The 24081-nt window shown below is 39.9% G+C and overlaps 1 protein-coding gene across 1 annotated transcript in view; it reads right to left on the bottom strand.

Annotated features, from left to right (window-relative positions):
- Positions 1 to 20537, bottom strand: part of LOC126650608 (cytosolic phospholipase A2 epsilon-like) — a 30529-nt gene extending 9992 nt beyond the window's left edge. Inside the window, exons 1-10 of the mRNA XM_050335598.1 lie at positions 20490 to 20537; positions 12391 to 12463; positions 7305 to 7441; positions 6766 to 6897; positions 5677 to 5717; positions 4290 to 4332; positions 3408 to 3465; positions 2812 to 2978; positions 2609 to 2695; positions 1603 to 1640 (exon numbers count right to left, since the gene is read on the bottom strand). Coding sequence (XP_050191555.1) covers positions 1603 to 1640; positions 2609 to 2695; positions 2812 to 2978; positions 3408 to 3465; positions 4290 to 4332; positions 5677 to 5717; positions 6766 to 6897; positions 7305 to 7441; positions 12391 to 12418 — 731 coding nt within the window. The 5' untranslated portion in view covers positions 12419 to 12463; positions 20490 to 20537. The remainder of the gene's footprint in view (positions 1 to 1602; positions 1641 to 2608; positions 2696 to 2811; positions 2979 to 3407; positions 3466 to 4289; positions 4333 to 5676; positions 5718 to 6765; positions 6898 to 7304; positions 7442 to 12390; positions 12464 to 20489) is intronic.
- Between the last annotated feature and the right edge of the window lie 3544 nt (positions 20538 to 24081).

Below are 24081 nucleotides of genomic sequence, written 5' to 3'. Positions count from 1 at the left end.
TTCCATAACTATTCTAAGACTAAAACAGTGACAAATTTAGAAAATCTATTCCAGTGATCAAAGGGAGTGTATTGATTCCCATTTCAGATGTTATTTTCTCATTTTAAATCTAAAATAAATCCAAATTTTCAAGTGTTGGCATTTCCAACGTGAAGGAAAATTCTCCTTTTAAACAACTGGAGTGAGAACGTTTCCCCCTCTAGTGGTGAGCATCGCTGGGGAGGTTGGCTGTGGAACTTGGCTTGCTGAAGGAACCTCGGTGACATCCAGCTCCTGGATGGGTGTAGGTGGGTCACTGAGTTTAGTGGGGCAGGACTTCACCCTCGATACTCTGTTGTGCCTGCACTCGCACAAACTCTTTCACAGGTCAGTGCTGGAAGTTCTATTTGACATCAGCCTTGACTCAGAAATTGTAAGGCACAACATTTCTCAAATGAATATTTCATTGGTGTCTCTTCTGAAATCTAGTAAGTCATTCCTCAAGACCCCAGTGTTGCAGCTTATTTTCCTGGGCATTTGTGCTCTTCCTCTCCTGCACCTACAAGCCACCAATGGGCAAGAGATGGGGTTACGGTCAGGTCAGAGCTACCCATGGACTGCTTGGCTGGCCAGCTAGCCTTGGCCAGGCATTGTCAGATGGCAGAGGTTTTCTTATTCTTTCAGTGACAGAATTATCTCTTCTACTGAGTCCATAATTCCAATTAAACTAGTAATGAAATGTATTTATGAGTTTTCTCCACCTTCAGATTTGGAAAAAATCAGCCAAATTTTTACAACCTTATTTGTAAATGAAGACATACAAGGGGAATTGAGTTAGGTGGAGCTGCAAAAGCCTTTCTCCATTGTAAATCAAGATGCAAACAAACTGTTTTTAAAGTTCTCTGAAAGTAAAATAAATCAGTATGAAGTGTTTTTCCTGTCCTGGAACAACACTGGTTTTCCTGTTGTCATTGAGCACTTGCCTTTCTGAAACAAATGGTAGAAAACACTGTTTGAATTCAAAATTAGCTCATTTTCCCCTTTTATTTCTTAAACAGGCACACACAGAAAAACACCAGTTTGCCCAGTTCTGTGTGTTACATATAAATATGAATAACATGAAGCATCTTCATGTTTACTTATAAGTATTAATGAGCACATCTATAAATGTCAAATCACAATCCATATTGTTTACCTTATCAATATATAGTGTAACTGGACATAGAATACAAGGTTTATTGCTACTAAATAATGACTGTTAAGCAAAAAATAATTCATAATTTCTTATCAAGTTAAATGTTTACTCATGTCTATTCTTGTTTGGTGTTTTTAGCTAGCTTTGTTCTCTTTGTGAATTTCAGAGACTGACATTGACCGAAAACAATATTCTGTGGTCAGAAGGAGAGGGATAATGCTAAAATAAACACATGGTTATCAATGTTTATTGACTAACACCAAATCTTCCTAAGGCTAATTATGTATAATATATTGTTCATGTGTTTTATGTTTTATTATAACCTCATTCTAGTTTTCAGACTATGCTGGCTTCTGTAATTTCTATATGGCTAAAACAATAACAAAATTGATTAACTAAGTCTTTAGAAATAGAAGGAGATCTCTTACCAGGTTTGTGCTGTCACATTTAAGTCAAATCTTTTCTCCTAGAAAACAAGAACACATACTGTAATTTTTTAATTTTAATAAGACAGAAATTTCTTTTTTCCCATTCTGTCTTGGGGTCAGAGCTTGATTTATACCCCAGCAAGTCTGGTAGTCACAAAGTTAAATGTCTAGTTCTCAGCACCTATTGCCTAAAGCATTCACTTACCCTTAGTATAATATCCCTACCTACAGTACCCAAATCCTTCCAGGCTGCAGAAACCATTAACAATCTTGGTATAGGAGGTTATTGAGACTCATGGAGCAGGTCCCATTTCCTGCATTACTCATAAGCTTTCTGCAGCATCCTGAATTACCATTTTTTGTATATTTCTTGTTCTTTATGTTCTAATACACAGCACATCTTTGACATCCTGGCCATAGTCTAACAGTGAAGAGACTGCAAGTCTACATTTGCTTCTGCCAAGGCTTCATCCTGTCTTAAAATCACTATTGCAATTGTCATATTAACTGACAAAAAAGTGCTTTGTTCCGAGAATGTGTTTTAATGGTACTATTCAAGAATTGTGCTCATTCTGTTAAAATCCATACCTTATGCTTAATATTTTCAGTATATTTTAATGTATTGTCATTTGAAGTACATGGTTGACTAAGGGCAGGTTTATTGACATTTTCCTAGCTTGTGCTAAAGGAGCAACTTTTAGTTTGGACCCTAAACAAAGGAGGAATCAGTGAGTTTTTGGGTAAGTAGAGAGAGATGTACTGAACGAAGCATCTTATTTTCTGACATCCTTGTTGTTCTCCGTATACACTACTGGTACATAATGGAGAGTAGTAGAGTAGTAGAGAGTAGCCTCTGTGGAGAAAACATCTGGAGAAACAAAGGTCCTATCTGTGCAGATTCTAAGAAAAAATCAGAATGCTCTTAGCAGCCACCTGGGGCAAAATTATGGGGAATGGTTTCTACGTGCATGACCTTTTATTCCCAACAGCTAGAAGTGATTCTTACCTCTGCAATGGTTGTTTTCCTTCCCATGGGCAGTGAATTCAGCATCACGACTGGGGAGCCCGTGTCTGTACTGAACTTACAGGACAACTGGAAAAACAACATGCTTTAGGACAAAACCAGTAATGAGTTTACCCTGTCTCCCTGCTCCCACTTTCTTGAGAGACACCCATAATCACTCCATCACTGAGGCCACCCAAACTCACAGGGTGGTAGCGCCTCTTCTTTGGCAACATGACATCCAGTGTTGGCTCCGCGTACTTGATGTAGTGGAACTTGGTGGGACATGATGGGCTGACCACTCCGTTGGGGCCCAGCGTGATATCCTGTGTCCCCTCAAAGGAGCCCTTCACAGTGAGGGAAAGTTCTTTCTCTAAAGTAGCAAAACAAGCCATGAGAAATGTTGATATGATTTAAACAGAAAATTGTGCTGTCTTGATTAAAAGTGGGTAGCAGAGCTGTAAAATTTGGACCAAGCTTTGCCCAGTAGGAAGCACTATGAAGGGGATGCTGGCAGGAAAGGGAAAGAAGCAAAGCAGATGCTATTTTCATAGAAAGGCAAGTCTCAATGTTCTTGCTGTGATAAAGAACTGGGATTTCAGCTTTAGTGCAGATCTAAGAGGCTTTATTGATGTACATCTAGATGCAGTCACTGGAGTCTGTAACAACTTTATGTGTTTACCTGGTATTAACTTCAGTGAATACCGTAAGTACTTTTTATTCCACTGATACATTATATGAAAGGGGCACCTTCTCATCACTATCTATTATTTGTAAATAGATAACAAAACAATAACCTTACTTGATTTTTGCTTCATCTTCTCTGCCACTTCAACTTCCAAGCAGCAAAGTTCACGACACTGTGAAAGACAGAGTGCAGGAATATGTGAGAAAGATCATCACATCTCACTCTCATTATGGGGAGCTATGAATCCCTCAGCTATTGGCCATGTGTAGTCACTTGAAGTTCTTGATTTCCTGACATTTCTGGGCTTTTTCCCATGAGCCACTAAGGAAAAGGAAAAGCTTTGGACAGAGTTGCATGCATCTTCCAGTGACAATGACATATGATTGGGCACAGTGAGAGGAATTTACAAAGGAAGAAAATTAGGAGCATTTTCAGGATAGTAGCCTAAATACAATAGGTTAAACTGGGAAAAAATGTAGAAGAATGATATGTTGCTGAGAGATCAAGAGGTAGTAGTAGAGAAAGGGTTTTCTGAAGAAGGATTGCTACCAATATTTTGGGTTGGTTTCTTTTTTGTTTACGACATTCATGCTTCTTTCACATCATATAATTATGATAGGTCAATATTTAGTGCAGAACTTACCCACAGAGCTTGGCTCATCTCCAAGTGTAGGAAAGGGCTAGATAGGTTATCAGCAACTGGCTGCACAGCATTTTTACCATTGTTCTCTGATAGACAGCGGTACCTATTTTGAAGTACTGGTACAAGAGGAAAACTCTGTGTATGCATGTGGTGTGTAGAAAGATACAATAAATGGGAAATAGTGGGATATCACCAACAAACAGGTAAATGAAATACCCAATTCTCAAAGTATCTAAATAGGAAAGAAGGAAGAAAGAGGAAGAACTGGCCAGCTGGTTTCTCTAACCCCCACTCTGCCTTCCCCTTTATATTAAGGAATCATTTAAAGAAAATATCTTAGGAAAGACACATACCACCAGCACTCCGTTGGTAGCAATCATTTCATGAGGACCAGAACTGGGAAACAAAATGAAAAACATGTACTTTTTAGATCAAACAAATTCCACTCATCCTTGCCCAGGATGCTGCCCTTTCTTCCCTCTTAGAAGAATGACTGAGAGACCCCAGCAGGTGTGTAACAAGCTCCTTGCCATGCTTGCTTGGACTGACCACTGCTCTGAGAGGACTCATCTCTCTACCAAAGCTGAGAAATATGTGTCATGGCTATCCTTTTGCAGTTCAATCTCATGATCACCAAACATAGGAATATGCAGTTAGGCAGTCAAATTCTTCTCATTAGAACATGTAAAATAAATGTATTTCAGCTGTAACATGTTAATACACCAGCATATTCCTGATGAGAAGCCAGTTCTATGTATTTGCTGGTATGTAAATTATAGAATCATAGAATACACTAAGTTGGAAGGGACCCACAAGGAACACTGAGTCCAACTCCTGGCACTGCACTGCCCCAAGAATCACACCATGTGCCTGAGTGCATTGTCAAAATGCTTCTTGAACTCTGGCAGGCTTGGTGCTGTGACTACTTTCCTGGGGAGCTTGTTTAAAACGGGCACAGGACAGCGGGTACCAATTACACTGGGGGGAAAAAATGCTTTTCAGATCATTCAGGTGAAGTCAGTAGATGGTGTGGAGTGACTTGACCTCTGGCCTTACCTCCCCTAGTATAAGGGAGCCAGGCCTTATTTATCTTGTGGTAACACAGAGAAAAAAATACTGATTCAAATGGATGGCAAGCTGACCACGCTGGAGGAAGGGCCTTACACGAGAGTTTCCAACACACTGTCATTATGTTGGGCAGAAAGAAAACAGAATTACTAGGTCCCAAACAATGCTGCAAGGGAAAAGTGAAAGAATCAGAGATACACTGGAAACCTAACTAGGATGGTTCAACACTAAGAGCCTGTCCAACACATAACCTGAAACAGGCAAGGAAAAATTGATAGACATCAGTACTCACACACTCAGAAAGCCTTCTGATTTGTTCACGGGTAGACAAATCAAAGAATCATAGGATGGTTTGGGTTAGGAGGGACCTTAAACATCATACAGTACCAACCTCCCTGCCATAGTACCAACCTTCCACTAGACCAAGTTGCTCAAAGTTCCATCCAGCTTGGCCTTGTACACTTCTAGGAATAGGGCATCCACAACCTCTCTGGGTAACTGGTAGCTAAGCTACAGAACAAGCTAATCAGTCAGTTGTTGGGTACTGCAGCAATGATGGATAGGAGAAGGCTGGCACATTTTTACAGAAATACTACAAAGCATGACTACTAACACTGTTTCTTTATCATTTAGTGATTTTTGCATTTTGAAAATAATCTCTATATCACTTACGCAGACTCCAGCTTGAATTCAACCTCTAGCTCCTCCTTGGCCTGAAAGCAAGAACAAGATATTAAATGAAAGAGCTACATAATGCTTTGTCCCTTGTCTAAACCCAGGTCCCTGATAGGCAATATTGAAGTGATTGATTGCAATGCATAGCTTGTGATATATATTTCAGACTGGGTGGTCTGAATCAACATTTCAGCCAGATAGCTTAAGGATTCCTTCCTCACCTCCTCCCTTCCTTGAGGTATCATCAAAACGACCTATACTTCTATTTCTTAGTGTGAAGCTGCTGCGGAAAGACAATTTTTAGCTTCCTTTATATTCTGAATTCTACCTTTCTCTGCCAACTATTCCTGGCACTGTCCTGCCATGACTTACTGTACTTGCTATTATCTTGGAAATTTAAGGTACTTTACACCCATCACTTTAACCTAATAAACAGAGACTGGTATTAGTGAGTGATTCAGAGTTAATGTTGTGCAACCTCCCATAAGGCAGTGTTGAACTGCATGAGCTGGTTGTGAATGACCTAGTTTGGTTACCGGAAGCAATTTGTACATGGTAGCAAGAAGTTACATGCGAGATATTTTGCTGATCTCATCCTTAGATTTCAAAGGGAATCAAGATTCTTTTTCCCATTTTATAGATGGTAAACTGAGAAACAGAGTGCATCAGCCATTCAGTGTGGGATACACACTATGGCCACTTCATCTTTGCTTTTTGGGGTGAAACTACATACAAGCAAAGGGGCAGTGGGTACTGATTATGAATTACATGGGGGGAAAAAAATTACAGATTATTCATCCTGCAACAGTTGCATAGCCTTGGTCTTGGTCAGAGGTAGCTCACAGCAGTAGCTCCCCTACCTACCATACTGTTTCAGTCTTATGGTCTTTAATAACTTACAAAAATATTTGGAAGAGTGTCTCAGGCTCTCATTTTTTACTACATTTTTTGTGCTTATATTTTGAATAGCAATTCAAGTACTCATTATTGGGAGAAGTCATCTATGGCAGATTCAGAAATATTTTTAAATTGTTGTATAACTCTACACTGGTTTCATGATTGCTTTAGTTGCTTAATTGCTCTTACATTTGGGCTAGGCTTAAAGTACAGGACCACTGTTCTTTCAATTGGAAGTTTAGCAGTATCAAAGATTGCACAGAGGAGATGGTCATCAGGAGTAGCAAAATCCTCATCATACACTGTCAGCTCCAGCACATTCTGGAAAAAGAGAGAGAAGTTTTTTTATAGTTTCTGCAGTCGGGATATCATCCCTCTTTGCAAAAATGTAAGTAGAATATTCATTCTTTCCTGGTTCATTTTAATTGCTGTAACATACCATATTGACTATACCTATAAAACAACTTAGTTAACTCCTAAATTCTGAATCTATCTTGCACTGACTCATAAGAGTCTCTAGTTTCCCTAAAACTTCAATTCTGAGTTCAGTTTCTGTGCCTCCTGAGCAGAACCAGTCAACAGACATAAGAATTTGGTTATCTCTGCTGTTAAACAGTTTGAAAAGTCCTTTATCATGAGTCATCCCTTAAACAATTCCTGGGAACAGTTCAGGAGATAGATACAAAAAGTCTTCAGGCTGCATCAGGCAGACAACTTTGCTTCCTTACCTTGACCTGACTCTGGATTCGGAAGTAGAAGGTTTCATTCCACACTGGATTGTTGGAGTTTCTCACAGTTTTAGTGCGTGACTTTTCACATGTCGCAGTTGGCAGCCACAATGAGACGTAGCAATCAGCCTGGCTTACTGAGTAGGGAAGAAACAAAACAATTGGGAATGTGACAAAGTCAGCAGTGCTGCGTGACACTGGAAAGGTTACTCCATGGTACCAACAACAAGCAAAAGTTATTTAAAGACAGAAATGCCTGTTGTAATGTCACTCTTTCAAGATTTCCTTCTGAGAGGGAAAAAGCACAGACCACAAGATGACTTAGAACAGAGGGTGGTTTCTATCCTTCCTTGCATGAGTTGCAGACAAGAGTGATACTGTATATAAAAGAGTGAGAATTTCCTCTTCTAGTCAGCCATTTCAGTTTCTCAGCCAACAAGCTTTCCTGTGCTCACACATGCATGCACACACACATGCACACACACTAATCCTCCGCTGCTGTCTGATAAGAGGGGCCTGGGACCCTTTTGAGAGCAATTGCAAAAAGCCTCCATCTCTGCCTTGCCTCCAATGATTTTCTTGGTGAGGGTTTGTGAAAACAGCTGCAGAACAACCCCTGCTGTATGAGGTGGCAGAGGCTTCCTCCAGAAGGAGCTCATTGAATTAGACATTGTATGTTAAATAATTGCCACATCCAGGAAGAGAGGGACTCTTCCAAAATGCACTGATAGAGGGTTAGTAAAGGATTTTACATCCCATTTCTCCCAGGCACCTAAATTAAGGTATATCTCAAACAGGTATACCCAAAAATGCCATGTACTGTGTGCTGGGGGAATGCAGTTTCTTCATACAGGTTATGCAAAGTACTTCAGTGCTTTGAAAACCTCTCTTATAGAGTTCTTAACAATAATTAACATGAAAATAAAAAAGATGATGATGATTGAGATGATGAAAAAATGATCGGATATTGTCTAATGCAAAAGGTAACTAGCTTTGAGAATAAATGTCCCTTGATATGAGACTTTTGAGAGAGATGACAGCAGTTAATGGAGAGGATCCTTCAGCACGAGGTAAGTACTCTGCAGACAGAGCAGGGAACAAGAGCTTGCACACTGACTTGTAGGGAAAGACAAAGACTTGCCAATCCCCAATAGGAGCTTTTTCCTTGCTTCTCCTTTTCTTCTCCACTAGGTTTTGCCAGGTGTCACCATATAGCCACTGACTGTCTCAAACTGTTGGAAGGCTGCATTTTATTCTGTTGAAAGTATATTTGTTCAAGAAACCTTATGCTTTTCTAAGTCAGAGCGAAGAACTGAAATTCAGAACTGAGGAGAAATTATATATTGCATTGTGATAGGTCAACAGACACCTTAATTATTGTTTTTCTACTTTTAAATATTATAATGCAGAAACAAACAAAATTCTGTTAGATTTTTTTCTTTAAAAAGTTGTTGAGAAATCAACATATTCCTGTAGAGTCAAAAAAATATTCCTCTTATGGAAAAGTTTGATTGCAAAATATTCAGCAGACCCTAGGCTTCTCCCTCTCCTGTCCTTTTCTACATTCCATATCTTATTTTGGATTTAAAAAACCCAAAGATTCTGACAGCAGTTTCACTTTACTTGTCTAGAGTTGTATTGTCTGCTTTAGTTCTACCTTCCCACCACTTTTATCTCTTGGCCTCCTTCCCTCTACTTTCTTCCTGATTGTATTAGGTGAGAGGACATTTCATTTCCAGTATTCAGGTTCCCTCCTCTCCTTTTCCCCTCCCCTCTCTTCCCTTCAACTTTCCTTCCCCTGCCCTCCGAACCAAACCCCAAAAGGAAGGAAAAGGGCTGCCTTCCTTCTATGTTCAAGCCCACAGGTGGAAACAACAGAGACTGCCCCAATAGCATCTGTTATCCCTCACACAGATTGCATGGTGTGCTTTGCAGACTGATGACCTGAGAATTGTGATTCCCAGGCATGTCTGTTCACTTCAGACACCCATGCCCACTTCGCACATAGGTCTGGGAGGTGCAGCCAGGTTTTACCACTGCTGGGGTACAGATAAACAATAAGCAGCATCAAAAGATCCACATTTTAAGAAGAAGGATGTGAAAGTCATTGAATGTATTCAGAGGAGGACAACAAAGCTGGTGAATGGGCTGGAAGCAATGTCCTGTGAGGAGCAGCTGAGGACTTGGGGATTGTCTGGTTTGGTGAAAAGGAGGCTGAGGGATGACTTGATTGCTTTCTACAACTTTCTGTGGAGGGGACACAGAGAGGGAGGTGCTGAGCTCCTCTCCCTGGGGTCCAGTGGCAGGACATATGGGAATGGTCCAAAGCTGCACTGGCAGGGTTTAAACTGGACAGTAGGAAGCATTTCTTTACCAAGAGGGTGGTCAAACACCAGAGCAGGCTTCCTAGAGGGGTGGTTGTTGTCCCAAACCTGTCAGTATTGAAGATGTATTTTGACAATACCTCTAATAACATGCTTTAATTTGATCAGCCCTGAACTGGTCATGCAGTTTGATTAGGTGATTGCTGTAGATCCCTTTCAACTGAAATGGTCTATTCCATTCACAATGGCAAAGAAACAGTGCAGTACACAGGTGATGCATGTTGCTGCAGGTTGCCTGCAGGGGACTGCTAACATTTAAAACATTGTCTGCTTATATCAAACATCTCTTTGGTAAGGGTAGGTCTAGGTAGCCTGACAAGTCTGACTACCTTACATATTTTGCCTTGTTTAGGCACACCAGAAAGAGGAACGTAGAGACTCACTTGCACCTTCTCCCTGCAAAGGAAGTTACTTGCCTTTATGTCATTTATAGACTGAGTTGATTTAAGAACAATATTTAAAGCTGCCCTCCTTCTGTCTTAAGAAAGCACTTGTTACTTCCTGCTACTTGTGAAATCCCAAAATTCAATCTAGACATTTCCAGGAAGCATGTCTCTCTTGGGCTTGGAAGTCTCATTTGGAAGTGTTTAGCTTTTATAAAGATGAGACAGAAGAAAAAACATTCACTTTTTCACATCAAAAAAGTAATTCTTAATCACTTCATTGCCAGGTAATAACCCTTGTACATCTTGCTCCAGAGAAGAAAAAAAGGTAATTCTAGAGCAATATTGCACCTGATCCACCCTCCATCTTTCAGGGAGATCCTTACTTTGGCATTTCCAAACAAGAGTTTGCATTCTGAATACCATGTTTAATAACCCTTACTAGACTTATATTCCATGAATAATTTCTTGTTGAACATATATATTTTAACATCCACCTTTTTCTGTGGTGGTAAGTTCCATAGTTTCCTTCTATGTTATTTATTTTAAACTTGTTGTTTGATACTTTCATGAGCTTTCACAATTATTCTCACATTGTGAAAAACAGTGAAAAATTACTCCTTATTCACCTTCTTCCCCTATTCCTTTTTGAAGAAACAGCTTCCATGTCCTCCTCAATAATTTCACTTCTAGTCTTTAGGACTGTAGTCTACTTAGTCTCTCTAGATGTAAAAGTTGTTTCAGATCTATCATTGTATTTGGTCCCTTTCAACAGCTCCTTTTGTTACTCCATTTCCTCAAGCGTTTGTTTTTTGGTTGTTTTTTTTTTTTTTTTCCCCAATCTGTGAAATTTTATGCAGATAATAATACTTTGAAGAATTTTGAAACTGCAAAAATAGGTACTGGAATGTATTTGGAGAACCTAGAAGTAGTGCTACCAATTTTAAAATGCATTAAAAGGAATTTTGTATAACTACCACGACTTCAGATTTATCATTGGAGATCAATGACTGTTGCCTGCTTGGCTGGCAAAGTACTCTGTTCTACTGACATGATTCATCATTGCTGCATCTTAATTGTACTTTGAGATACAAAGCATATCAAGCAATCCTTAATTATAAGAGTAGATGCAGCCAAACTAGTCAGCTGTGTATTTAATGCAAAATATTGCCTCAGTTCTGCTTGCTCAATCTCTTTCTACAACCTCATTATTTGTCTTGTTGCCTGACATGCACGAAGATCTGAGATGAAGCCTTGAAGAGACCTTTCTGTGTTGTTGCTTCATCACACATGATCCCTAGCCGTGGACCAGGAGGGAGGTGTAGGTTCTCTGACCCAATGATATGACCTCAGATATTGTTAATCTCTCTCTCACTTGAAGCTGTGGCATGGGGAAATCCTCTGATACATCTCTCAGAAAAACATTTGATAACCACAGGGTAAGATGGGAATGGTACTGCATAGCAAATCCAGATCTTCATCTTTCAGAAAATTTTCCTTGATTTTTCCTGTGCAAGAGTCTATGGAGCCAATTATTGTTGCTTACAGTGAAACAGGAGAAACAAAAGAATCAAGAGATCGTTTCGGCATCCTTTCATCTAGGTGGTCACATAGTTGTATTCACTCAAGCAAAACAAGCAGTTAATTTGTTTATTTTGCATAAAACACCTCTCCCCACATGAGGATAGTCCACGTTTTTAACATGGACTGTTAACAGTGGTGTTTTCCTTTCCTGCTTACTCGCTTCCCACCACTTTCCTGTCATGTGACTCACAGTCTTGCACAACTGCAAGACTGCTGCATTAGTGTTAGAAGGAACAAGGCATCCAGCTCTCAGTCAGCACAGTTTGTTTGACTGTCATTTCAGGGTAATTAATAATGGCTTAGCCTGGTGGTAATGATTGTAGAAAGCTTTTTTCTCTTAATTTCATCTTTGTCGGAACCAAGATTGAGGGGGATGAAAAAATTTGCTCCTTTCAGACACATTTCCCAAGGTGCTACAAACCATTACCAGAATTACCTCTTGTTTCTGAAAACACACAATGTGGTCTTTTTTATCTACCTGTAGCAGAAACTCTTCTTTCTTCGATAGAAAGTACTTATCCTCAGAAACACACTCAAGTCTTGAAACCAGTCACAAAGCATAGGCATAACCCTCAAAGAAACAGCAGCAAGCAGCACAGACTGACTGGTTTGTAATAATTAGTTTACATAAACAGTAAGTTATTTCAGAAACAATAAGAAAAAGTTGCTATACAATTATAAACAAATATTATGTTGCCTGTACTCCGAGACACCACTAAGAATGGAGATACTTACAGGCATCCACTCGCTGGAGATTTCTCATCCGGATGATCCTTACGGTCAACAGGTAGCAGGGAGAGGATTCTATCTGTAGAAGAACAGTTCAAAATGGAGTCTGAATAAGCCTTTGGTAGGAAAAAAGTTTCAGAAGTGCAAACTAACCGGGTGCTATAATAATTCAGTTGGTAAAATTTGGGTTCAGCATCTCACTACTCTGCAGAAGAAAATCTGCAACATAAGCTTCTGCTGTTAAAGAAGTCAACATTTTTCTATATTTCACTGTCTTTTTGCTTTGTTACTCTGAGAGTGTGTATTGCTCATCAGAGCAGAAAAGAAAGGGATAAATCCCTGAAAACTCATACAGCCTGTGAGATGCTTGCAAAACCTCTTGCTCTGAAGCTGCTGAGTTTAGCTCTACAACATAGTTACAGTAAGTCTCCTGAACAGAATAAATGCACTGGTGAGCACCATGGTGGAGTTGCCAAAATACTGACAGTCTTACACAAAGTTACAGTCAATCCTCTTAGTAAACACCCATGAGGTCCCACTGCATTGAAAAAAGTGCTGTGGAGAATGTCTGTTGTCATGGACTGCCATAGGATAAACCTGAAGGACCAGGCTTTAAGAGGTGTTTTTGCCTTCTGCTTCAAAAACATAGATTTCTTTGGTTTTCCATTTACAGTTGTAGGAGAAAATGAGTAACAATAATCTGAGCTTTTGTAAATCATAACTGTGAGATAAACCAATGTCTGAAAATTGTTTTCAGAGGATTTAGAGGGCAAAGAGTTAGGTATGGGTTGCCTTTGGAGAAAAATAAACAACACTACCTTCCTCCAAAACAAACTTGAAGATTGAAAGTGCTTAAGTTCCTTTGTTCTCTTTGAATGTCTCAGCCTTAATCTTCTATAAAACAAGTCTCTCCAGATTTTGTGACTGCAGAGATCTCCTCCTATTTATTATTAGAAGATAAATGTGATTTCCTTCTTCTAAGGAAGGCGATTTCCTGCTGGCTCATTACATAAACCTGTCTCTGGCTCAGACTTATCTGCAAAAGGCTTTTCTGACCAAGGCAATAAATAAATCAGCATTTCCCGTGGCTGTGACACACAGTCATTTCCTCACACTCCTAGAAACATTTCCACCTGAATAAGTGGTTACAGCAGTCCTCCAAATCATTCTTTTTGACAACTGCTATTTTTAACAACTGATTTCCTCTCATTTAGGAGCATCCTATTTCTGCACTACTTCAGAGGCTTCCTATAATGACTATAAAGAAGCAGGCAAAATAGATGTTAAGGCAGATAAAGATGGAAAAACCTCACTTAAAACAATATAAGTAATGTGGCCAATTTTTTTATCAAGAGAACAGAGAGAAAGGGTCTTATTTTCAGATGGAAAGACAGTTATGCCTCCTTTGTGACAAAAGATTACTTTTTCAATGTGTGATTATAATCCTCTCTTCTCTAACACATCATGTTATGTTAAAATCTCTTTGCTGAGCTCTTGAAAAGCACTCCTGTTTCCACCCATGTTATATGTGCCTCAAGAATTCTTTGGGGTTTTTTCCTTTTTCAGTGCTTCTTCATGATTCAACCTAAGAAATCCATCCACTTTTCATTTCAAGTGTTCTCAAAGGAGAAAAAGCCTAACAGAAGCTGCAAAATTTGTAAACTACTGATGGAAGGGTATATCCTCAGAACTACCCCATACAAGGACACTGGTTCACATTTCAAAAACAGTATAGCCAAAATAATACAGTTCTACACCTGGTTAATTAACCCTTCTTCTCAGCTGGGTAATTAGCAAAGGTGGATCACCACACTCACATGTTAGGAATGAGCTTGGGCACCTCAGCATATGCCCTAGAAGGCAGAAACTCATTGTTTCTTAGGATCTAACTAAACACAGGGAAATTCTTGCAGGCATTTATCTCTAGGGATTGCACAAGGTACTGCTACCTCCTGGATCAGCTCCAGATATGCTTCCTCTGACAAGTGGCATTGCTTGAGGAGAAGAGGTGGGTTGGGGTTTTTTTAATGATTATTACATATTTTCTGCCATTTGATCACTTTCCTCCTGGTTCCCATGTAATGACTTTCTAATATGTTAGCCAGAGTTCCTCATCTGCCACAGGGAAATCAATTCTCAGAGATGTAGGTTTCACAAAAAAACTTATTGAAATTAAAAATAATTAAAAAAAAATCATTTGCTTAACTGAAGCTACAGAAATCAGGCCCTGTGCTTGCACTAGGGGAGAAGTACGTGCCACCAGCCAGTTACCTGAGGAAAAGGTAGCAGCCAGGCATCAGCTGTCCTGGCAGTCCTCGCATGTGCCAGTGGGAGTAGCAAAGACAACTGGGAGAGTATAAATCACCTGGTGATCAGGCCTTGCTAGTTATTCTGCTCCCAGGAGGATTTGCTATTTTAATTAATTCCAGTAACATCTTAAACAAAAGAAATGTATTTAAATAGCAACTGTGACAAGCATAACATGATGTACTAGGATCTAGTTATAGAGACAATGAAAATAGCAGTCATGTATTTATGAAACAAAAGACAGAAGTTCTGTTATGCTGTTTACTTAACTTGTACTATGATTGCTTTAAAAAAAAAAAAAAGAAAAAAAAAAGGCTGCTGTTGTGCAATGGTATTCCACACATAGAAAGGTTTCCACCACTGCCTTTAATGGTGCAACACCCCAAGCAGCGTCCTGCCTTCCTCTGTAGTGACATACTACAACCATTTAGCACTGTCACATTTTAAGTTTGCTTTTCATAAAATCAAGACTCATGTAGTCACTCTGTGACTGTTTCACTGATTGTCAGTTTGTCAGCTTGTCCTCAGTTTTGTGCTTTCCAAATTGTGCTCATGTATGTATAGCACAGCAGAGCCTTGTGCTATGCCAGTGCATGAGCAGGGTGTGCATTGCTAGTTTCTCTGAACTCCCAGGGAAATTAAGTTTTACTAGGATTTTGCAAACAGCAGCTCCAGCTGACCTCACAGTCTCCAGAGCAGACCTCATGGTCTCTTCTTTCTGTTTTTCAGTGCTTCTTGTGAAAAACAAATTACAATGTCGGTAAAAGTAAAGGATTCCTCTGTCATGTGAATTATTCCAACTTTCTTCCACCAGATGAGTATGAATTTGAGAACAGAATTCCTCTGTCATGAGCACTCTGGTGATGTAGGCTGTCTGCATTCCTGGCAGATTCCTGCCTCCATAGGGCTATCCCAGCTCTCTTTAAAGTCATGCTTATATTGATGTAGGTATGTGTGGCATGCATCCATCTTGAGAACCACTGCTGTAAATTACTCCACTGGTTTAGCTGTATAATATATCCTGTCACATCATACGTGGCTGTGGAGCTCTAAACTGGCAGTACTCCTTATTGAGACAATAGTTTATGAGACCAGAGGATGGCTATACTTCTTTACCTTTTTTTACTTGCTTTTCTCTCAGTACCTTTCTTGATTCAGCCTTTAGGGTTCTTCAGAGTATTCCAGCATGGGCTATTGCTATCAACATCTTCCCAGCTTGTGATATCAATGGTATGAACACCTATTGTAGACTACCAGTCACACAATTGCACAACAGTACAGTCAAATGTGTGCTGGGTGAATGTGTATTTGGGTTTTTTTCAGTGTTAGCTCCTTGTTTTAGCACAGATGTTTGATCAAATAACAGAATATTGTAGCTGCCTTCCCCAAACAGAGAGCAGTCATCCAAAAACACTGATCCAGAGAGGAGAATTTATTCTTGAGCCAACACATTCTGATTGATTGTTGCTCTTTTAGATTGGCATTTATTTCAAAGCAATCATAAAATAGCAGGAAAAAAGATAACGCAGATCATGAAATTCGTACTTGATTTGTGTGTGTGAAAGCCATATCTTCATCAGAAAGCATCCAAGCAGGTGCCTTTACTACATGAAATGTGGAATGTCTTCCATCTGATCTCATGACTAGGTGGTCTTTGTCATGCTTGGGGAAAAACTGTGATGAGGAAGCAGAGAAAACTCTGTACCACAGTGTGCTGATACCATTACCTATTTAAGTGCAACTGCACCACATACTACTTCACAAACCATCCTGCAAAGATCAGACAAGATTTAAAAATATCTTCAGTACTGCCGGTCTACTTTTACAATGGCTGAAAAAGGCCATTTCTACAAACCAACATGAAAAAATGGGTGTTACGTGGTCATGTAAACCATGAAAAGAACTTCCTCTCTATCCACACATTTTCCCTGCAATCACCCAGTAATAATGCCTCTGTCTGTTTCTATGTGATCTCCTAACACAGCAGCCTTTCCTGGCAAAGATAGTTCCTTGCCTTGACTAAGATACCCCTGCATTCCTGGCCCTGAGCAGCATTCTGTTGAGATGAAATCACTCCCAGGATGTTACAGGACACTCCTTTCTTCATCTCCAGGTGCTAACTTAACTAGGTGGTAGCCAGGGACCAACTCAAAAGAATGAAAATACTTCACTGCTGATGGTGCTAGAGCTGGTATCTTGAGCTGACTGAGAGTCAGGTCTCCTTAAAGACTGTGCACCCTTAAGTTTTTTACAGTTGCAGGTGAGATGCTCCAGGCTGTGAAAATCACTCAGCGAGCCCTTTCTCAACCTGCTAGAACCTATCTCCCACTGCTGTGGAATGCGCCAGGGGTCCCCTGTGGCATGCTGCCCAGGCTGAGGGCAGTTGGCTGCTGCATTTGGCTACATTTGGTCTCTGAAGCATTTCCTAGTTCTTCACAATCTCAGACTCCACAATGGCAAAGTAGATGCTCTAATTGCTCCCTTCCTTCACCTCCTCCAGGCACTGGGGCTGAGCATCTCAACAGAGGGCTGTGGGGCTGTGTGGGTGCTGGGAGTGCTGATGGTTGCTGCTGCCACAGTGGTAGTTTTCACAAGCTGTGTGTTTCATGGTTTTTATTAGTAATATATCTTCTAATCAGACCACTTTTTCACCAGAAATAAAGAAAGTCTGGGTTGAATATTGGTAAATTAAAAACTCCCACACCTGGACAGAAAAGCCCCTTTCATGCACACAGCCACAGTAACCTTGATTGTAGCAGGGAAAATTTATCTGTGTTCACAGGAGCATGACAGGCACAGGCAAAGTCTCAAGAATTTTTTTCAAATATTGATCAGTACAGCATGGTTACTCTCATGGCACAGTGATCCCATCAATGCAGAGATTTGTAATTAATTTATTTCTATTTAATAAATAAATTAATTATTATTTCTATCACTTAATATATAAATCTGCAGAGATTTACTATTTGATTGATAATTCAGGCTAGTTGCATAGCTGTTTCGGTACTGTCAACATTGCCCTCCATCTTGTAGTGTTTACAGATGTTTAACAATCAGACTTTTTCAGATTTTGAAACATAGGTCTATTTAAAAACTTAGAACATTCAGCTGCATGTTCAAAATTATTTCCACATGCAGAACCGTAGCCAGGGGAATAGGATAGTCTATCTTTAAAAAAAACAGTGTCCTTTTATAGTGCTTTGCCCTTCCCAAGTAAAATAAACCCAAGAGAAAGAAATCAGACTGAGCATTAACCATCTGAGGATCGAGACTCTTTACACCTAATTCCAGATAGCTTTAAAATAAGTGTTTACATCTGACAGCTGTTGAGCATTTCTAGATTCTCATCCTAGGGTAAACATTACCACTGGACATGCATCGTACTCTGAGAATCTCTACTTCTGACTACTGATTCCCAAGGGCATATAGAGGTCTATCTAAGACACAGATGTTCTTCATTCTTTTGTCAAACCATATTTCAAACTTATGAGCTGATGGGAAGTGGCCTCATTTGACTTTATGAGGTTCATTTTTTAAGTGGGACGCGTGCTGGAACATGTAATTTCAGTAGTCTGTATTTTAGGCATCCCCATACCACCACTCAGGGTGGCAGGAGAGGCTCCTGGGCTCAGAACAACTTCTGCACCTGAACAGAGCTGCTGCTGATGTCATGTTCCTGCAAGCACCACGGGGCTGGGTATGACTTGACCTGAGATGCGATGCATCTTATCCTTGTTCAAACATGGCTTATGCTGAATTCAGAACTATGTATCCAATTGTTCCCCTTAAATTCCCTCACATGCATTATTATATGAGACCTCCTGCAATCCTTATATATTTTAATATAAACACTGATGTTGGATATACCAGAGCTGACCTTGCCTGCTGCTTTTATCATGGGGCAAAGTACCAGCCAAGACCCGAATAATACAGATTTCTTAACGCAGATAAAAATCAGCATGTTGGCAGAAAGGCATATGGAGTTGCTGGAATATGTTGCCATACATTTCTAACAGGTAATCCCTTTTAGCAGGCAGAAACCTTCATGTTTAAGTCTTCTAGAAGTTTCAGTGATGAAAAATTTGCATTTGAGAAAAACAGAGCAGAAAAGTATGGATGTGTTCCTCACACAAACATATCATATATTGCAGTAATCAAATAATGATCATGCAAGTGCACAGGATAGAGCTCTATATTCTGCTCATAGACGAAAACACAAGGTCTCTGTAACGAGATGCAAGAACAACTCAGTCCCTCACAAAGGCATTCTCATGAATTTTGGGGATTTTGAAATATAAAAACTGATCTGTGTGAGACGGGCAATATAGTGGTCCAAAAGAATGTTATGGTCCCATACTCATCAGATGATTCTTTTGGTCCACTACTGTCACCCCTGCCCACTCGAAATTTCATGACCCTTAAATGTCTTTGATCTAAATCTATATCCTGAGCCCATAATGGAAAAACAAACACATCACTGTGTGGGATTAAGAAATGGAGACAAGAAGTTACTTGTTGTAAGTATAATTATGATAAATAATTATAACCCAGGAGTTCAACTCTTTTTTCTTTCCCTCATCATGATTTTAGGTTCCTTATCACTTGTAAGGAGCAGACATTAAACCAAAAACTGATCAGTAATTTTTTTCAGTTCTTACTGTCTACAAAATTCATCATCCTATACATGGTCCAGAATTTCAGTATCCTACCAGGCTGGAGATACCAGACATTGTAAGCTAAATATTTGCAAGATTAAATGCCACAAAGACCCCGGAGTAATAGAATATATCCTGTGAAAATACAGTATAATCTTTTAGTGACAGTGATTTTCACTTTTTTAATAATAATCCTAATATTGGGAAAACACAAAAGCTATACTTTGAAATGTGCACATGAAAAAAAAACCAAAAATACTGTGAATATGAATTTGTTTAAATTTCTTGATGCATGAATTGTACCAGGACTACCTGGTAAGCAGCTTATCACAAAGTTCACATCTACCTGTTCACAGTATTACTTCAATTTTCAGATAAAGATTCTTTTCATCTTGATTTTGGCTCAGCATAACCTGTCTGCATTAAATATAGTTCAAATTTCCACAGAATTATCTGCCTCGGAAGCAGACATTTTGTGGGACAACACTGTTATACAAATCACACTTGAACCTCTCTAATCTTGACATATAGGAAACAAAGCTTATATTTACTGCACAGACAACAAAGCAGAAGAAAGAGAACCCCAGTCAAAATCAGTACTGTCTAACAAAAATAAATCTATGACTGATACTCGAGCACAAGACATAGTCCTACCACATTCAAGCATCATTCCTTTTACAGAATCACTTGTCTTTTCCTGATGGAGCAAGGAAGTGCTGCAGCCATTTTAACAGAGCATACATAACAGTTACTTTTTCTCTCTCAGTTACAGAAAGAATCATGGAACAGAAAGCTTATCAATGGATTTCTTTTGCAAGTAAGTGAGGGATTAAAATGGAAGATATTCTGCCTTCTCCAAATAAAATGTAACAGAGAAATACAACAAGCAATTATGAAAACAGCCGCCTGGTCTGGTTGAAGGTATCCCTGCTCATTGTGGGGTTTGGAACTAGATGACCTTTAAAGGTCCCTTCCAACCCAAGACATTCTATGATTCTATGAAAATCATAAACATAAGTAGAATAAAATGATCCAACTATAGACTTAAGGGTGTTTCCCTTGCAACACGCAAACTGATGTCATCATTATCTATCTACCTGAGCCTTCTCCCTGTTTGGTTCCCAATTCTTTTGTTCATAATACCTTGAAATCACCTTTGTCTGGCACAGTAGTTTCGTCTTTCTTTTCTTGAGGTCCACCATCTCTCCAAGAATTGAAGTCTGAGTCTTCATCCTGAAGAAAGAAAGAAATGATAAACAATAGTGTTAAAACAACAACAGAAGCATTATCAGGGTAGATAATTAATTTCTACTTGCAATAATTTATGCTGAAACCTCGATTAGAACAGCTGTTGGCTACACCCAGCTGAGTTAGTGCACTCAGATTAATGAACAAACCACCACATGTTTTGGCACACACTGGTACAAAAATCCCTATCAGGGGTACCCTTTCAACAAGTCAATGAAGGAAGAGCCATCACAGCTGTGAGGTACCCAAAAGGTGTCTCTGTAATTATTCTGTGAATAAAGGTTTGCTTTTTGTTTTGAATGTTATCTTTTGGCAATTTGCTCCTGCTCTTAGCCATGTTAAACCTCAGTTTGAAATATCCTAGAACATATTCTCTGAGTTCGAACATAGAACATGAAACTTGTTGCAGTTGCAAAATTTTAAATTTAACATTTCAATTTTTTTTCAGGACATTAAAGTTCCAAAATAATTCTACAATGTAGGGTGCCTCCTTTTGAAACACTTTGCAGAACACCATTAAAGGACGGTTTCTACAAGAAAAATTTTGAAAATATTCTGTTTATGTTTTCAGAATATTTCCTGAAGTGATGTGCCTTCATTTAGTCAGGGAGCAAACAGAACAATGCATAATGTACTACAGTTTAAACTAAAGGCAAATCTTGAAATGATGCAGAGAATGCAAAGCAAAATGGAAAAGTCAGCACCAAAAAGGGAACATGTAAATAAAATTCAATTCTCTATTCCTGGTCTCTCTCCATTTTTAATAACAAAAAATATGGGTTTGAGACATTATTTTACATGTAAAAATTTTGCTATTGATAAAGAAATATGACGTTTGTAATAAAAGTAGCATTCCATTACAAAAGAAAAAAGGCATTTTAAGTCTCGGTCTGGATTCAGGCTGATAATTCAACCCCTGAAGAATGTTTCCTTCCCTGTTTGTTTTTTCCATTTCATCATCTTTTTATGTCCCCTTAATGCCCTGACTTCTCTCAGTTTTTCTATGAAGATGAGATCTTTGGCTCCTGTGGATTCAGGGGGACCTTAACCACTGAGACCCTTTCAGGGAATACTTCACCTTAAACTCCTTAAGGCAGAGACACTGCTGCCTAGTCCCATCAGACAACAAGTCTGTACACTAGCTTGAATACAGATATAACAAACAAAGCAGGATTTTGTTTTCTGTCAAATGCAGAGAATCTTAAGCAAATTTTTAAAGCCATTTTCTTACCTCTAGTCCTTTTGCCTTTGATGACATCATGGTCTTCCCTGGATTCATGTAATAGAGTACTTCTGGAACCTCCATGGGCAGCAATTCTTGGGTCATGTTTCCAGAATATAGTTCTGACACCTCCGTGGGCAGCGATTCCTGAGACACATTTTCAGGATTTACCTCTACATGTAGGAATCCTTTACACATGTTTTCGGGATTCACTTCTGGCACCTCTACATGTAGGAATCCTTTAGACATGTTTTCAGGATTCACTTCTGGCACCTCTACATGTAGGAATCCTTTAGACATGTTTTCAGGATTCACTTCTGGCACCTCTACATGTAGGAATCCTTTACACATGTTTTCGGGATTCGCTTCTGGCACCCCTACATGTAGGAATCCTTTAGACATGTTTTCAGGATTCACTTCTGGCACCTCTACATGTAGGAATCCTTTACACATGTTTTCAGGAGTCACTTCTGGCACCTCTTCATGTAGGAATCCTTTAGACATGTTTTCAGGATTCACTTCTGGCACCTCTTCATGTAGGAATCCTTTAGACATGTTTTCATTATATACTCCTGGCAACTCCATGGGCAGCAGTTCTAGAGACGTCTTTTCAGGACATACTCCTGGCAACTCCATGGGCAGCGGTTCTAGAGACAGGTTTTCAGGATCTATTCCTGGCACCTCCACAGGCAGCACTTCCCAAGACATGTTTGCAGGATGTACTCCTGTGGGAGTCAGTGACAAGTTATTTTATAAAATTACCTGAGGCCCCACCCATCTCATCTCTATAAGTAAAGGACTCCCCTCCCACTGCCAAAGACAGTGGAGTGCCAAGGATAGACTGCTCCAGGGAAGGACCTTGCAGCACTGGCACAACAGCCAAAAGGAATGCGGTATCTTCCTCTGGCTGGGAACTTCTCCCACCCTGTGCCTGCCCTGTGGGTCCTGCACTGCTGCCACCCTTTTGCTGTGGTTAGCATTGTCATGGGCTGTGCAGCCAAGCGGAGAAGAAGCACAGAGAGTACCATCACTGAGACCTGCTCCTTCAAAGTCATTTCGTCCCCACTGTGGCACAGGGACCGCCCTGAGCAGGGACAGCTCCTATATGGGGGACACTGAACCCTGAAAAAGGCTTCTGAGTATAAATACCTACCACTGACTTACCTGTGTGCAGGCACACACCTGTGCACTTTGGTCAAAGCCTTTTGTCCCCCCATAGGTGGGGGGACCTGAACTCGCTGCCTGGAAAGAGGCACTGCCCTGTGCCACACAGTAACTCCCTGGGAGAGGGCCACCCCCACTGCCTGACAGATCACTGCACGGACCTGCATCTCCCAGCTCCTCCTGGGCGGCTCCCATTTCTTCTTCCCAGGGGAGCGAGGCTAAGGTGTGGGCACAAGGCTGCGTCTTCAGTTTGCAGAGGTGAGCTATAGGAAGAGGAGGTGAGTGAGTAACATGGAGTAGCAGTATCAGATTGTGTGTGACAGGACAGTGGGGGAGAAGGAAGGGGTTAACAGGGGTCTTAAGGTCATGCAAGCATGACCCAGGATTACTGCTGCATCTGGCAGTACATTAAATACAACCAAAAAAAGCAAGGAAATGTGTAATAGCTGTGCAAAGCTGGTAGAAGTTATGCTTTTATAAATTTTTCAGAGAAAGGCAATTGAACTTTACATGACAACTGTGGGAAACTCCTGTTGAGATGAATGGAATATAGTATCCAGTGGATAAGTTTTATTAGTTTTATTTTACAGAGATTTTGTTCAACCAAAGAGCATGAAAGAACAAAAGAGTACATGAACATCTCCAGGCATACCCAGTAGAAATTACCATCTTCAAAGACAGAAAAACAAATAAATAACAAACTAGCAGCTCCAGTAACTGTAGGCTGTGTCATAGCATCTGCATTTCCAGCATGAAAAGTAGCTCTGCCCACACTGGAAGTTCAAGAGCATCTTTTGGCCTCAGGCCACGGACACGGTGTGCTGCATCCTGGAGAACTCCTTTTGCAGCTTAATTTAGAGAACAACAATCATTCTTTTTTTTTTTTAATCTGATCAGAAAAGAAGATCTGGTTGACCTTGGAAGACCTGTCATGGGACACTAAGAATACTCGTTATTAGAGCAGGCCAACTTTGCCCAGGTTGATTAGTTCAGAGAACCATTAGAATAAGTGATGATAAGTGACAGAAACCCCTCTGAAGTTGGTGAACCTTACAAAAGTTGAGATTCCCTGTCCTCAAGAAAACCTGTGGAGAAGAAGGA

This window comes from Myiozetetes cayanensis, unplaced genomic scaffold, assembly GCF_022539395.1.
Source record: "Myiozetetes cayanensis isolate MyiCay16 unplaced genomic scaffold, myiCay2020 scf6-25, whole genome shotgun sequence".
NCBI classification, from domain to species: Eukaryota; Metazoa; Chordata; class Aves; order Passeriformes; family Tyrannidae; genus Myiozetetes; species Myiozetetes cayanensis.
This window is presented reverse-complemented; position numbering and strand designations above follow the sequence as displayed.